The 15669-nt window shown below is 34.0% G+C and overlaps 1 protein-coding gene across 1 annotated transcript in view; it reads right to left on the minus strand.

The window, feature by feature from the left end:
• Window positions 1-1336: 1336 nt before the first annotated feature.
• Window positions 1337-15669, minus strand: part of LOC132702842 (UDP-glycosyltransferase UGT5-like) — a 36496-nt gene continuing 22163 nt past the window's right edge. The window contains exons 2-4 of the mRNA XM_060671663.1: window positions 10697-11509; window positions 7738-7957; window positions 1337-2108 (exon numbers count right to left, since the gene is read on the minus strand). Of these exons, the coding sequence (XP_060527646.1) occupies window positions 1841-2108; window positions 7738-7957; window positions 10697-11509 (1301 nt within the window). The 3' untranslated portion in view covers window positions 1337-1840. The remainder of the gene's footprint in view (window positions 2109-7737; window positions 7958-10696; window positions 11510-15669) is intronic.

Genomic DNA, 15669 nt, shown 5'->3' on the forward strand with positions numbered 1-15669 from the left:
TAATTTTGTTGGGTGTTAATTTTTTTTGCCAAATTACGTCATGTGAAAGTCGACACGCTTTAAAATTGCATACGGCAGACTGCACGTCCGAGGCGGTTGTGTGTCAAGTCGTTCCCGTCTGAGCACGTGTACCTTGAGACTCCCACCTGCATGGCTCTCTGGTGTCAACATACGTTCATCGTGTTTATGCAAATAGGCGTTTGTGCCTTTCGATTTTTTAAATCAATTTTTAATTTTTAATTTAACCATGGAAGGGAGAACATGTGAATAAATACATTTAATGTGTATTGTATACTATATTCAGTGCAATGTCAAGTGCGATATCTATTTCCCTATGACTCTACAACTGATAAGTTTTATGATTTTAATTTACCCTAATACAGTGCGAGTCTTTTTTTGTTTTGTTTTTGTGGGTTTCAGTTTTCGTTAATTTTTTCAGTGATTTGTGAATAACAAAAAACAATGATCACTTTTTTTGGTCAGTTCCTACCTGTTTTTATAATATAATAATTCACTTTTTTACGTTGCATAATAATACTTTACTTACGTCACTTACTGAAAGTTGTGTTTAAAAAATGTGTTTTATAGGCAACGCGACATATATATATATATACATTTTTGTTTCTTGTTTGTTCTAGAAAAAACACGGTTTGTCCGTTTGACAATAATCCGCGTTTTTACTTGTAAAAATAATCAAATTAAATTGAAGTATATAGTGTTTTTAATGTCTTGTAAATGACAAGAAGTAGAAATGTGAATGTTGGTATGTGTGTGTAACTTTCACACACATTATGTTGGCGCATCCAGCAGGGTGGGTGGTCGACAGAGGGAGACGGTGAGGAGTGTATTTCCTATATAGATTTCTTGAAAGAACGGGAACAAGAACGTCATCAACAGGAACATCGTTATAGCTGACAAAGTGGACGCAAAAAGAAGAAGAAGAAGACCCTCCTCGATAAATATATGTTATTGTATATAGTTTTCTTTAATTAAACTTGGACACACCGGGTGTACCTGATTATTAAGACACTATGTATAAGTCACTCCACTTGTTTACCGTCGATCCTATACTTCCGAAAACGCGAAAAAAAGGTGAGTCACGTGACTACACATCTGTTGAGTGGTTGTGAAATGGGGTGTGAGGGTTGATGGTGGGGGTGGGGGTGGGGGAAGGGGGGTGACGGTTTTGGGGGGGGGTTGCGGGAGGGGTGGCGTTGAGGGAGATGGTATTGGTTGGTGCTAAGAGGGTATGGATCGAATGACCTTGAGCGGACCAATTTTCGCTAATATGAACCTTAAATTTTCTTATGGGAATTTACATGTAAAAATGAGAAAATTTATTCTTGAACGCAGGTAGCATATCTACTAAGATATATATTATCTTCCTAAAAAGGGGAGTATTTAATATGTACAGTATCAATATGAAATTGATGTATTGGACGCCACATCAATTCTATCTAATTTAGATCTCACGTAAGAATAGTACAGAATTCTAATAGTTGAGGTATGGTTCAAGTATCGGCAAGATTGTTTAAGAGAATGTTTATTTTAAAATATATTTTTTAGGTGGATGGAAGCTTTTTGTAGAGATTTGGTTATACGAACTGCAAGTTTCAAGTGCCGTTTACCACACTTGCGCATAGTAAGCCTCCAATGAATCATAATTTGAACGAATTAAATGAATGATTTTGTTTAGTTTCTATGACGGCGAGTATGCACCAAATTTGTTTGATGGCCTAAGATGAAGTATTCGCCTGCAGGTGTGGACTTGTCATTGGTATAATAAAGCAAATCGCTTTTATACACTGCTTAATATATTTCGGACACTTTCAAGTTATTACTAGTTCTGCTTTTCTTTTATCTTTGCCGCCCTCCAATACTTCAAAATTCTGTAAACTGAGTGGAAAAGCGTGAACAAGATAATAAATATGGCTGCGAGAATATCAAGCATCAAATATTTGTACAATGGTAACTTAACTCCCGCTACTTGCAGGTGTGGTGCCCCCTTGTACCTAATGACGTAGTCGACCCAGTATGCGGCTAAATCCATTGGTTTAACTGGACGGTCATGCATTAGCTGGGATCTGTATTTTGCATTCTGTAAGTATCTGAAAAGAAAAAATACGAAGTTTAATACTGTAAGTAAAGAAAGTAAAAATGCCTGACCTGAATGAACCTCACTCGCATGAACGTTATTCCTAAACTTATCGAAAAGGTAAAATAATATTCTTATAGATTTTTGGATATGTCCAAATAAATATTGTCTTACCAAAAATATATGAAATCCTTGGTATTGATCTATTAATATTTTCCAATATATATATATATATATATATATATATATATATATATATATATATATATATATATATATATATATATATATATATATATATATATATATATATATATTTATATATATATATATATATACAAGTTCTGCACTCTTAACAGTTGTAGATTTTAAGTTACAGGCCTATGGTGTTATGATATTGGCTGGCCTCATACTTAATAATTTATTAGAATTTAGAGAGTGTGATGTGTGAATGTCTAAAGGGTATATTGTAAGCAAACCTTGTGCATGAGTTTTGTAACTTCTGGATGTTTGGTTCCATCCGGAAAGTCAAAAAGTCCCCAGAAACCACGTCACAATAATCAAGCAGCGATAATATCAGAGTGTCACAAAGTTGAATCTTTATTGTCGATGCCAAATGTTCAATTTTTTTCTACTTCCATTTTGCCACGTCAGCTTCCTTTTTCACGGATCCGAACCAGTTCGGACATTTCCGGGATTTTACCGCACGGATTTGGAAGCAATCGGGTGTTTTCGGATTTTTTACCGCACGGCTTGAATTTTGAAGTTTCTCGATTCTGACAGCCATATCAGTGAATATATTAGTGTTGTTTCGCAAAAATGTACCCAATAAATAACGGTCGTAAAAAAGTATAGTATGCAACACGTTTGATAAACTTTTTAACTCATACCGTGAACTACACTTGTTGCATAATATAGTATTTCATAAACTAACACACAAAATATAGATTTAACTAAATATAAAACAATATATTTATAAAAATATATAACGAAACACATAGAATAGAAATAGGAACAGAACCTCGGTGGTGACAACTGGAGCATCAGAAAAGCATAGTATAATATACATGAAAAAAAAACTATATTTTCTTACGGCATAAAACTTTGTTTTTGTACATGAAATTTTTTCATATATTTTTTGAAAGTTCTACCATTTTGTAGTTTAATATAATTACTATCAGTAACGTTAACGAGTGACTTTTGAAAATTTGCAGTTTTATGCTGAGGCAATCTCAAATCAGTGATTTGTCTAGTATTATGATAATGTTCAAAAGAATAAAATAGCCCGGCCAAATCGAGCCGCTGGCTTCATATTTCATAATTTATGTGAAAGGGTATATTGTAAGCATGTATTTTCACAAAGTTGTATCTTTAGCGTTGATGGCTAGTGTCTAATTTTTTTAAATGCACACAGGCAATTTGAAGTCTTTTTTCGGACGTGCTTTTCAAACCCAAATCCGGTGTCAAAAATTATGCCCAATATTTTTGCTTCATTAACCAGTTTAACAGGTAAATTTTGAATTTTGATGTATAAATTGGTCTTGATGAGCTCCTCATTATTTCTGTTGTCAGCGAAAAGCAAAACTTGTGATTTTGCATAATTTAGTTTTAAATTGTGATTGAAAGCATAAATGTGTATTTTTTTTTAAATGTGAATTAAAATGATTTTGCGATATATGGAGAGAACCAATATGGATGGCACGAGTAGTTGAGAGCCGTATTGCTGCAATTCAGCTGACTGAATGCGTTTACCCATATCAGCGATATAAATTGAAAATAATAAGGGACCTAGAATAAAACCTTGAGGTACACCTGCAGCATTCTAATGTAAATATTACTTCTCAATTTTATTGGCCGTGTTAACCGCGACGGAATACATTCTATTGTTAAATTAATTCTCAAAAAGCTTGATCACACTAAATGAAAGTGCAAAATACTGAACCTTGACTAGCAATAAAGGAAGACTAATAGTATCAGACGCTTTGCTAAAGTCCAAGAGGAAGAGAAGTGTATTCAATTTTAAATGTCTACTAACTGTGCTATGTGCTCTAGCCTCGACGAAAGCCAGGTTGGTAACTGGAAATTATGCTGTTTGAGTTTGAATAGTGAATTTGATTTAATATATATTTTTCAACATCATTACAAAGCGCGGGAAGAATATTAATTGGCCTAATATCCATAATCTCTTTTCGATATGAAACTTTATAGACTTTTTGAAAATATTGCAGAACGTATTTTCCAGAAAACAGCTATTTACTAAATTTAACAGATGATCTACACAACATGGCAAGCATAACCTCCAATCCCGTATATAAATTCCATCCTCACTCATAGCATTAGACTTAATTTCGGTAACATACGTTATTTCGTCACCTTTGTCACAGAGTCGAAAATTAAACTCCGGCATTCTCGTATTGCACCCTTGGATAAAAATTGTCGCACAGTCTTTAAAATATCTATTAATTTGATTCGCGTTTAACAATACTTCTGACAATAATTTTGTTTTGTTTTTACTTAAGTTAAGGTGACTTACACTTTTGCACAAAATTTTTGCATTTTTATTTGAAAATTGATTAAAATAAGCTATTTTTTCTAGTATTAGATAGTGTTTTGTACAGTTTCTGAGTTGTCTATTATAAAGAAGTTCTATTTTTCGAGTATTTGTTACGCGCTTTGTCTCTCAGACGAAAAGCACCTTTAAGTTGTCCGTTACCCAAAGCTTTTTTGGTTTTATTAAGAAGGCTCAAAATATTACTAGAAAATTCTTTTCCTTTTCTATAATGTGCCAATTTATCCTGATTATCAAGATTTTCATGAAAACAAATCTTGTGTTTATTTAATCAAACCAAATATCTTTATTTGGTGTATGTCAAAGTCGCTTGATTGACCCCTTAAATTTGTTTTTTAAATGTTCACTGCATTAAAAACGTCCTTTCTGCTTTCTACTACTTTCAATTCAATAATTAACTAAACTGGTTAGCCTTCGACGATTAGTTTCGGTTAGTTAATAAGTTTCTTGATTAAATCTAATTGTTAATGAAAAATAAGTGAAAATAACAAATCAATTCAAAATAGGCGAGGATATCAAAATATAATAATGTCACCTATTGGGTAATTTTGTACGAAGACATTGTAGAAATTGTAAAAAATAAATTAAAAAAATTATTTCGATTTTCTATTTATAGAGAAAAAGGGGGTGATCAGTCAAACAGGTAACACAATACCGGTAATGCACGTGTGTGGTTCAGGAAATCAATATTTAAATTTTATTGTGAAATATTACATTATAATTGGTAAGCGAAGCCCCAAAAATTTTTCTGTATTCAGATTTCAATATAAGTTTTATAAATCTGTACGCTAGGCGAAATAGAACTTCCAACCTAATTATGAATGTACCGTTTCGGTTTGTTTATTATTTTTTCATTTCAGTTATGTCAGTTGCAGGTGGAGGCAATGCCACGCTCTTATCTCAAAGGAAATTTAAGAGTTCAGAGGTCCGAGAAAGGCTGTCTGTCGCTGATATTCGTAGCGGTAGAAAATCAGTTCGAGAAGTAACTCCAGCCTTCTCGACAGGACCATGATGAGAAGAATGAGCACAGGATATTTAAATTCAATTTCCTTGAAACACAAAATCTGCTGGGATCCCGAATAAGAAGCACAATTCGTACGGCTTTGCTTTGTCTTCTTATGATGTAAGGAAGCTTGCCTATATTTTTGTTGTCCAGCATTTGTGGCTTTCATGGAAAGGCATCCTAAATTGACTATATATACCGCTCAAGGATTTGTCATTGCTAAAGGAGCTAAAACGGTGCATTACAAGTGGTGGAAAAGGGGAAACGGTGTCAGTCATAACTTGTGTTCACACAGAAGGTACTTTTATTCCTCCAGACTTTGAAGATGGACTCCCACCTGGTCGTAGAGTTGTGGAGTCCGCTTATGTGACGGCGGAAATATTTTTCAAATTCTTCGTTCCACGGAAAGGGCCCAAGGTGTTGTTGCTTCTGGATGGGCATTCGTCCCACTGTTGTAATGTTGAACTGATAAATTGTGCTCTAGCAAAAGAAGTTATCCTGTTTTGCCTGCGTAATCATAGAACACGTTGGCTTCAACCATTTGACAGATCGTTCTATTAGGACCAAACCTGCCAGAATTAGATTCAGAATAATCCAGGTCGAAAGCTAAGCCTACTACAGTTTACTTCACTTTTAAATATTGCTTAGTGCATGGCTGCAACAATAGAATGGGGCTTCCCGTTTTAGAGCATTTGTAATCAAAACAGTACCAATTGTAGTAGAACCAAATCCAGAAGAAGATGCTTACAACTTGCAGGATCAACAATGCATTATTGCAGCTGACAGAAACAGAAACTTTTTTGAGCAAATTTTACAATCGCCTAGAATTAAACCAAAACCAAGTGGTTTCCGGAAACAGCAGGCAGAATACTAACCGCGCCAGAAACAATTGGCGCTGATCGCCTATAGAAGAAGGCAAAAATAATGAAGTTAAAACAAAAAGAGAAAGCTAAAAAGAGGAAAACTGCTGTAACTGTTCACTATGGCAACAAAAAATTGTAAATTTCAGGCACAATCTGAAGAAAGAAGTCATCCCATCAAACTAATATGGCAAGTCCATTTGATCCTACTCTGAAATAGCCATAAACACTAAGAAATTATGACTCTAAAGTGGAGGTATAAGAGTCAAAGTACTGTACAACCTGTGTAGGTTATTTTTGAAACAAAAAGGGTCCAAAATGTGAGTAGTATATAGTATATATTGTGTAGATGGTATGTATTGTGAACCGTACTGCTTTGATTTATTAGGAAAAATAAAATATTTATTGTGTGTATTGAATTTTTTGTAGATGCCATATTACCCACAGGGATGGATAATATGGCAATAGTACCTCACTGAACATTATACCCTGTAACATTATTGTAGCGATTTATTAGTTATTAGAATGTTATCCATTGAAATTTAAGTTGCTATATTTTTTTTACGTTTTACTCAATATTTATAATAAATGTTAAATTCATTAATAACAACTGGCCAAGTGTTTTTTTTTAAATAAGTAGCGTCCTCAAAAATGTGAAAATATGGTTAAACGGTGCCATATAAGAAAATTGCCGAGTGGAGTGAAATAAAATTTTATTAAAATAATTGAATAGCTGAATGGACAGTAAATTGTGCCACGGATAACTAGAAAGTAATAAAATGCATTTTTTCGAAAAAGTATGAAGTAAATCCAATTCGTTCAAAACAAACTGTCATAATCCCTTTTCTAAAATTTCAATGATTGATTTATTAAAATGCAACTGTAAATAACGAACAAATTAGATTTTCTTCTTTTGTATATCCAAGCGTATAGTTGGTTGCATTCTCCATATACTGTTTTCCGTGATTTATAAGATCCAAATAGTAAGTATATGTCACCGTAGAGAAACCAAAACCATTTGACCAACTTAGAAAAGGTACATAGGGTCTGATCCGCCATTTAAGTTTGTTTGTAGAAAAAATCACGTTACCAATATTTTTTCTCAGGTTCCCGGCTGGTTGACAGTAATTTGACTTTTGCGGGCAAATTACTTTTATACTGAGTTTTAATTCCTGCACACAATGGATATCAAACTGGTTTATCTACTTACCTAGGATTATCCAATATTTCGTTGATAGCTTCCTCCAAATTGTGTTCATTTATGTTTGAGAATGGAATAAATTTTCCTATTCCGAGAGTTGCTGCTCGGGCGGCATTCAACTTTTGATCTCCGAAGACGGGAAATCCGAGAATGGGTATTCCATAATACACAGTCTCCGTGGTACTCAATAGACCACAATGAGTGATAAATAGCTTAATATTTGGATGTGCTGTAGCAAACTCAAGTCAATAAATATATATTTTATCGACCAAACCCGATTTCTGGCCAAACTAGTTTGTCCTAGACCACACATATTTATAACAGTCTACTCTAGTAGTTTTTTTGTGAGCAAGCAAGGAGCAAAAACTAACCAAAGCTAATCAAACCTGTCATCATATTTGTTGACATTATTTGCTGTTGTTCTAGTTTCGTAAGTTTTTTATAAACTGATTTAGTCTAGGACAAACAAGTTAGCAGTGAACACGTAAAGTAAACGGCTAAAATATGGAACAAGTTCATCTAAAAATCAGGCATTGGATTTCAAGAAAAATGCTAGCCCATGCCATCCATCATAATCAGGGTGCAGGATTTTTGAAAAAATTGGAACACAAAAATGGAACCCCATTTCTTTCAATCCATTTTCGAATTCTGTCATAAATTTTGGTCTTAATTTTGAAACGCAACGAAAAGTTCTTAAATTGATACAAATACATTTCTGTCACTAAGGAAAGTGAATACCACTAAAGGTAAACCCAGAGAACTGAAATGAAAATTTTTATGGATATAGAGACAACGCTATTTCAAGAAATGTTTGTAATTTGTTTAGCGCAAAAGATCATTTACAGTCAGGTCGTCCAAAAACTAATGAAAACACAAGATTAAATACATTATTAGAAGTTGAGGATCATCCTCAGCGTGCATCGTCTGAAACAGCTTCAAATGAAGATGTTACCCAGCGAACAGCTTTGCGTTTATGATCATTACAAGATTACTTTCCTACAGGAGCTGAATGAAGATGATCTCCAGGTTTGTGAAATTATGATGGGAATATGGTACGATAAATAATGGATAAGAGAAAATCACATACACAACATCCACAAAAAATAAATGTTCGGAGAGCGATTTTCAATAACAAATTTATTGCATATTATTTCTTCAAAATGACTTATTTATTACTTTCGCAGTTTCTTTCCCAAATACAAATTAGACTGCTATGGCAAATGAGTAAATTTGCTTTAAACAGGACGGTGCTCCGCCCCAGGTGCCTGAATATTTAAATAAGGTATTTTCAGATCAGTGGATTGATAAAAGATTAATAGAATGTGCCACAAGATCTCCAGTTACCTCCTCTGGATTTTTTTCTCTGGGAATATTTAATATTATAATTATCACAAAATTTAGATGATTTAAAATTTAGTAGATACTAAGGAAATTTATCATATTGTCAAGAAGTCCAGGGTGGGCATTTGCAACAGCTAATAAATTAATTTCTATTAGATGCCTTGTTTCTATAAATTATCTCTCAATTTTAGTCACTGCGGACCATGTATTGAGTCTTTCTGGACATTTTGCACTAAATAAACTACAAAATTCTTTTTGAGTAACTGTTTCGTCTCCATATCCCATATATATGAAAATTTTAATTGTCTCTCTTAGATGAGCGAAGTTCACTTTCTTTACTGACATAAATGTAATTATAACAATTTAAGAACTTAAGAAATTTGTTTTATATTTTAGCTGTTTGAGAATCGATAAAAGGGCTCTAAGTACCATTTGCAATCAGCTTTGCTTCCATTGCCAAATTCAAGAACAGAAGTTCAATTTGTGGATTGCTTGCCAAATAAAAATTAGACTTTTTTTAGGTGTGTGAATGTAAAGTTTTTTGGAAATTCATTTTTCATAGCCTCACAATGAAGAAATATTTATAGTCTGTACGATTTGCGATGACACTGTCGGTCATAAAACCAACAGAGAGGGCGCGGCAGTATTTTATCTGATTACATTCGTATACAAAACAGAGTCGCATTTTTGAAAAACTTATATCGAAATTTAAAAGGCCGTTTTCAATTATTATGGGTAATGCACGATATCAGTCTACACTCAGTGAAAGTGTACCAAATGCATCGACAAGAAAAAGAGAAATTATCAATGGTCTAAATTGTAAGTGTTAAAATTGTCAAATATTACAAAACAATCTTGCCGTAGGCTACAGACGAAATAATTGTTGAAATGGGTTTTAAGATTGACTCCATATCATTGTAAATATAGAATTGATGTAAGTGCAAAATATTTTTTAATAAAAATATTGTAAGTGCCTTACTTACACGATAATACTGCAGCAGTATCTGTTCAGAAAGTTACCAAAGAAAATTGAATCAGTTGTGTGATCTTTCATCGTAAATACAAACTAAATATGGTTTACATGGATATTTACTCTTGGCAAATTATATTTTATGCGGTATTTTATATTTTTTTATTTTACGATTATTTTGGTATTGTTTTAATTTTTATTGCATTGACAAGAGTTTTCGGACAATACTTTACTTAAAAAATTATAATAATTTTTTCAATTATTTCAATTATACTAGTTACTAGTTACTAGTTGAGTTAAGTTAATAAATGCCAAGTACAACTGATTCTGTCTCTCTTACTTGCAAGTAATATAATCGAGATCGTTACTGACGGCTGTCTTGCATTGATGAGATAGAAATTTAGGGTGGAACAACATCTGCTGAAGTATAAGTGGAAGCAAATCGATCAATCGATTTTATTCTGTTTGGCTTTTTATTGCCGACTATGCTATCGCAAATATAGAACAGCTTCTCAGATAGTATAAACCAAAGATTTTTTCGTGAAAATTTTACCTTAACAGTTAAGGCTGTTTTGTTGTTATGATTTTTTTTTCTTAAAATGAGCCCTTCAGCATTGACGCACAACTAAGAAACACCCTGTTACCTTACCTACCCACCTAATATATCTTGCTGAGGAAACCACTTGGACAGCTTGAAGTTTGGAGGCCGATTGGGTAACGAATCTTGATCCCATTTCCATAAAATGTTTTCCTTCCTGGATCCCAAAACCTTCAAAATTGCATCTCTCGTAGCGTTAGGCATTTGAGATGGAATTAAATTGGAACCCAAACTAAAATATATCGCCCCTTCTTTTGAATTATCCAAAAAATCTTGTAAATCTTTCGGTAGATTTTTAGGTGGGGCAACGTGATACCCTCCGATTTGAACCATATTTGGAACTATCGGTACAGGTTCATGAATGCTTTCGTGCGAATTCAGAAAGATCAGGGACACATTATAGATGATTTCACTGAGGTTTGGACCATCAGGGTAGTATTTCTTCAGTATCTTGCTTTGGGTGGGATAAATCAGAAAATGGTTGTTCAATTGGCAAAATATTCCAATAAAAAAATTGTAGAGGCGTTGAGAGAAGTTCATTTCGCTATTAAAATTAGAAAGCAAATTCGGCACGTAAGCGGGTGGTTCGGGATTTGCCACCAAACCGTTTATCCAGAAATTTGGACCTAAGCTGCTCATAATTATTAAGGGCGCTTTAAAGTGATGAGCGAAAATGGTCAAGGCATCGTTTTCAAATAGTTCTACTACGACGGCGTCAAAACGTTCTTGAGATTTGAGCAGGATTTGCACTTTTGGATGTGCGAAAAAGTATTCCGTAATTTCTTCGCACATGCCCTTCACATATAGTATCTGTCCGACCGGCGAAGTGTCGCCGTAAGCGAAGAAATTGAAATTTTCCTTAATTTGATCCTCTGAAATAAAGAAAAAACTTATTTTAATAATAGCAATATTGAAGTAAAACGGGAAGCTTATTACACCATACTATTTGCCACTTTACTTAGCGCTGCTTTGCACTTTGCATATCGTTTTCGCCAATACCGTTTGTTCATTAAGCCAAATGAAAAGTGCAAAAAATATTTGAAAGGAATTGCAATTTTTGGTGATATTTTTTTCACAACGACCACGGAAAAGGTTAGAGTAAATTTTTGATTTACGAGATGATTAATAATTTCTTTAAGAAGCATTTCGGCTTACAAAATTCCAAGTGAAATATGTGCTAAACAGTATCGGTGGAAAATTGTCTAGCATCATAAGAAATCATGCTATGCAATACGGCAATTGCTTTATAACGTTTGGGTTTTGTGTGCCCATCATTCAAAACGCACCTTAACTTTTCGAAAAAACTCGTCATTTAAAAAATATATATGTATCGTACCTAATAATTTACTAAACAATAACGCTCCCAAATTGACAATAAAGCCAAATTTACAGAAAAAAAAATAGGTGGCCATGAAACAAAAGCATTATTTTGTCGCACTGTCTTGACGTATTTGTTAAATATTAGAGTTTTAATTACAATCTACTTTAATAACTAATTATTGGAGTAGCAAAAAAGGCAGTTTTTAAACTAAATATTTTTAAATATTTTTTTTATTCTGTAATAATAAGGCTTAGAGATATGTAAGATATTCAATTGAAAGCCATCCGTTTGACAACATTGATATTCACAAGAATATCTCTGATTTCTCTAACTAAATTGAGCAATAATGTATTTGAGCTGTTCATTATTGCCGCCATAACGATTTCACAATATTTAAGGGTTCGTCATCAAACTGATCGAAAACATTATTTAATATGAACTCTCAATAACTAAGTAATATATAATAATAATAATAACTATTATTATTATTATTATTAGTATTATTATTATTATTATTATTATTATTATTATTATTATTATTATTATTTTATACGCATTTTATCAAATAGACTTCAAGAGTTTTTCGATACGAACTCGATACTACCCTTAGGGCAAAAAAGCTGCTGCAGAGAATCTAAAGGTTGCAAAGACCAGATATTACTGTCAAAGTATATCCTGGAAGAATGTAAACAAAGGAAACGCAATCTGACTCTAGCGTGGGTGGGCCACAGAAAAACTTATGATAGGATAATGGATTTTGAAAAGCTTAGAGTGTATCGGAGTCCATCCCATATTAGTGGCAACACGCAGGATCATGATGAAGAACCGGAACACAAACGTCTACTTAAACACCTCCCTTGAAGCTATAATGATACCTAACACACGTATACATAGGCGAATATTTCAAGGAGATTCCTTATCACCGCTCTTATTTTATATATCACTTATACCACTTTCCATTGAGCTTAACGAACTGAATAAGGGCTTTGTTATGAAGGGCATAAAAATAGATATATATGGACGATCTGGAAAAAACGAAGCAGAGCTAGAGGATCAACTCACGATAGTCAAGAAATTTAGCGACAACATTCGCATTGAATTTGTTATAGAGAAGTGTGTCAAGGCGGTATTCAAGAAGGGAAAATTACAAACTAAAGATAACTGCAGAGAGAGTCAGTTTAATTTTTATCAGCTAGAAGGGGAAGAAAACTATAAATATTTAGGCGTAGAGGAAGGAGAGACAACAAAACAGGAAAAAATAAAGAACCAACTGATCAAGGAATACCGAAACGCAGATTTTAAAAACACAATTGAGCGGCAAAAATAAACTCAGTGCCATAGGACAGTTCGCATTACCCGTGCTTCAATTTAGTTTTGAAAACTAGAAAACTTCTTTATATGTATGGAATGCAACACCCAAGAGCCGATATACACAGATTATATGTATCGAGGAAGCAAGGGGGCCGATGCCTGTTGCAAATAAAAGCGGCATTCAAGTGGGCTATACTCAACTTAGAAGAATATCTAATCAGAAGAACAACAGACAAATATGTAAATCTACTAAGAGTATATAACGAAGAACTGCCTAAGATAAAATCGATAACTAAAGTAGCTGCATCCTTCAGAATATCATTAGGGCTGCCAAGAAACCAGGATGATACGGAAGAAAAACCGAAAAGAAAAATAAAAGAAAAATTATCGAGTGAACTGAAAACAGAGTGGAAGAATAAACGAACGCGTAGACAGTATGCACGACAAATTGAAAATCAAAAAATAAATCCCAGATACACATACGGTGGGCTAGCGAAAGGAAATCTTAAGGGTCAGACAAAAAGCCTAATAATCGCGGCACAAGATCAAGCTCGATATTACTCAAAAAATATCCTAAAGAACGCTATAGACTCAAAGTGTCGGTTATGAAATAACTACGATAAAACAGTGAATCATATCCTCTCTGGCTGTCCTATACTAGCAAAAAATGAGTATATAAAGGGACATGAAAACACCATATTAACACCACCAGAAATTGGTATGATCACAGAGCTGAGCGGGTCACAATCAAGGAAGATTCTACAATTCTGTGGAATCAACAAATTCAAACAGATAGGCAAATAACAGCAAACAAACCGGATATTGCTTTTAAAGATAGCCGTAACAACTTATGTACGATAGTTGACGTTGCAATTCCAGTCGATAACAATGTTGTGGCGAAAGAAGCCGAAAAATGACTTAAATACAGGAAACTAGCCATCGAAACAGGTAGAATGTGGAATATTAAGGCCCAAACTATCCCCCCCGTAATTGGCGCAACTGGAACAATCACAAAGAATTTTGAAAGATACCTTCAACAATCGACGGAAAACATAATATCATACAGCTTCAGGCCACGGCAAAATAATAATAATAATAATAATAATAATAATAATAATAATAATAATAATAGACTTTAGACTTTAGACTTTATTGGCCATTAAATACATTACAAGAACAACAAATGGCAAGTCACAATATCAAACACATTCTAATAACATTCATAGAGAGCAACATAATTATCAGATAGACAAACACCAAACATTGAAACAAAAATTAGGTAAAAAAAAATAAGTAAATAAATAAATAAATTCCCAATTAGTATTATGGAGACACTCGTGACGCAACACGGATGTACTCATCTGCAGTATAGAATGCGTTCTCCAATAGAAATTGTTTTATTATATTACAAAATTTAGTGAACGGCAGATCCTTGACAACGGTAATTAATGTACAATTTATTTAACTCGGATGTGCGGAGCCTAGAATGGCCCTGGACAATTAATTCAGATCCCCTGGTGTAGTGATTGTGGCGATCACAGTGCTTAGGCATATCGTTCTTTAGCTCATGTATGAGAGTGACTGTATAGTAAATAAATAGTGATGGTAAGGTCAAAATATTAAGCTTTCAGCGAGCAAGAGTTCAAGTTTTTATACAAATATAGAAAAATTGCCTCTAGAGCCAGAGCGATAAACATTGATTAAAATAAGATTAAGCACTGGTATCTCCACACCACAAAACTCTGCGTGAAGATCCAGACAATATTTACTCAGATTAAGACTGCTACAGGCAATATTATTTTTAACATATATAGCAGTTCCTCCTCTGGAGGAACTGAGACGACAATAATATCCAACTAATTTATAATTGTGAACCTTAATAATATTAATTAATAATAATAATAATAATAATAATAATAATAATAATAATAATAATAATAACAATAATAATAATAATAATAATAATTTATTGTCTGCTTTGCCTGCTTAACACGCGGGGCAAGCTGTTCGAGCTGCTACTCCGGCCTCGAATCCAAAAGGCAATACAGGATGCCGGTGGCCTACACGACAGGCAATACGGCTTCAGGAAGGGCCAATCGACTATAGACGCGATACGGAACGTGGTGAAAGCTTTCGACAGAGCGCCGACAAAGCCCCACAAAGACAGGCCAATAGTGCTCTTGGCAACACTCGACGTACGAAACGCCTTCAATTCGGCGAAGTGGAAGGACATCGTGGGGGAGCTAACAACTACCTTGAGGTTGCCTCCATACCTCCGCCGCATTATGAAGGACTACTATGCGGGACCGTACACTTACGTACCAAACGGAGACAGGCACAAGGACGAGACGGCTTACGGCTGGAATGGCGCAGGGTTCGATCTTGGGCCCGGACTTGTGG

Source organism: Cylas formicarius, unplaced genomic scaffold (assembly GCF_029955315.1).
Source record: "Cylas formicarius isolate icCylForm1 unplaced genomic scaffold, icCylForm1.1 PGA_scaffold_6__28_contigs__length_40554024, whole genome shotgun sequence".
Classification (NCBI taxonomy): Eukaryota; Metazoa; Arthropoda; class Insecta; order Coleoptera; family Brentidae; genus Cylas; species Cylas formicarius.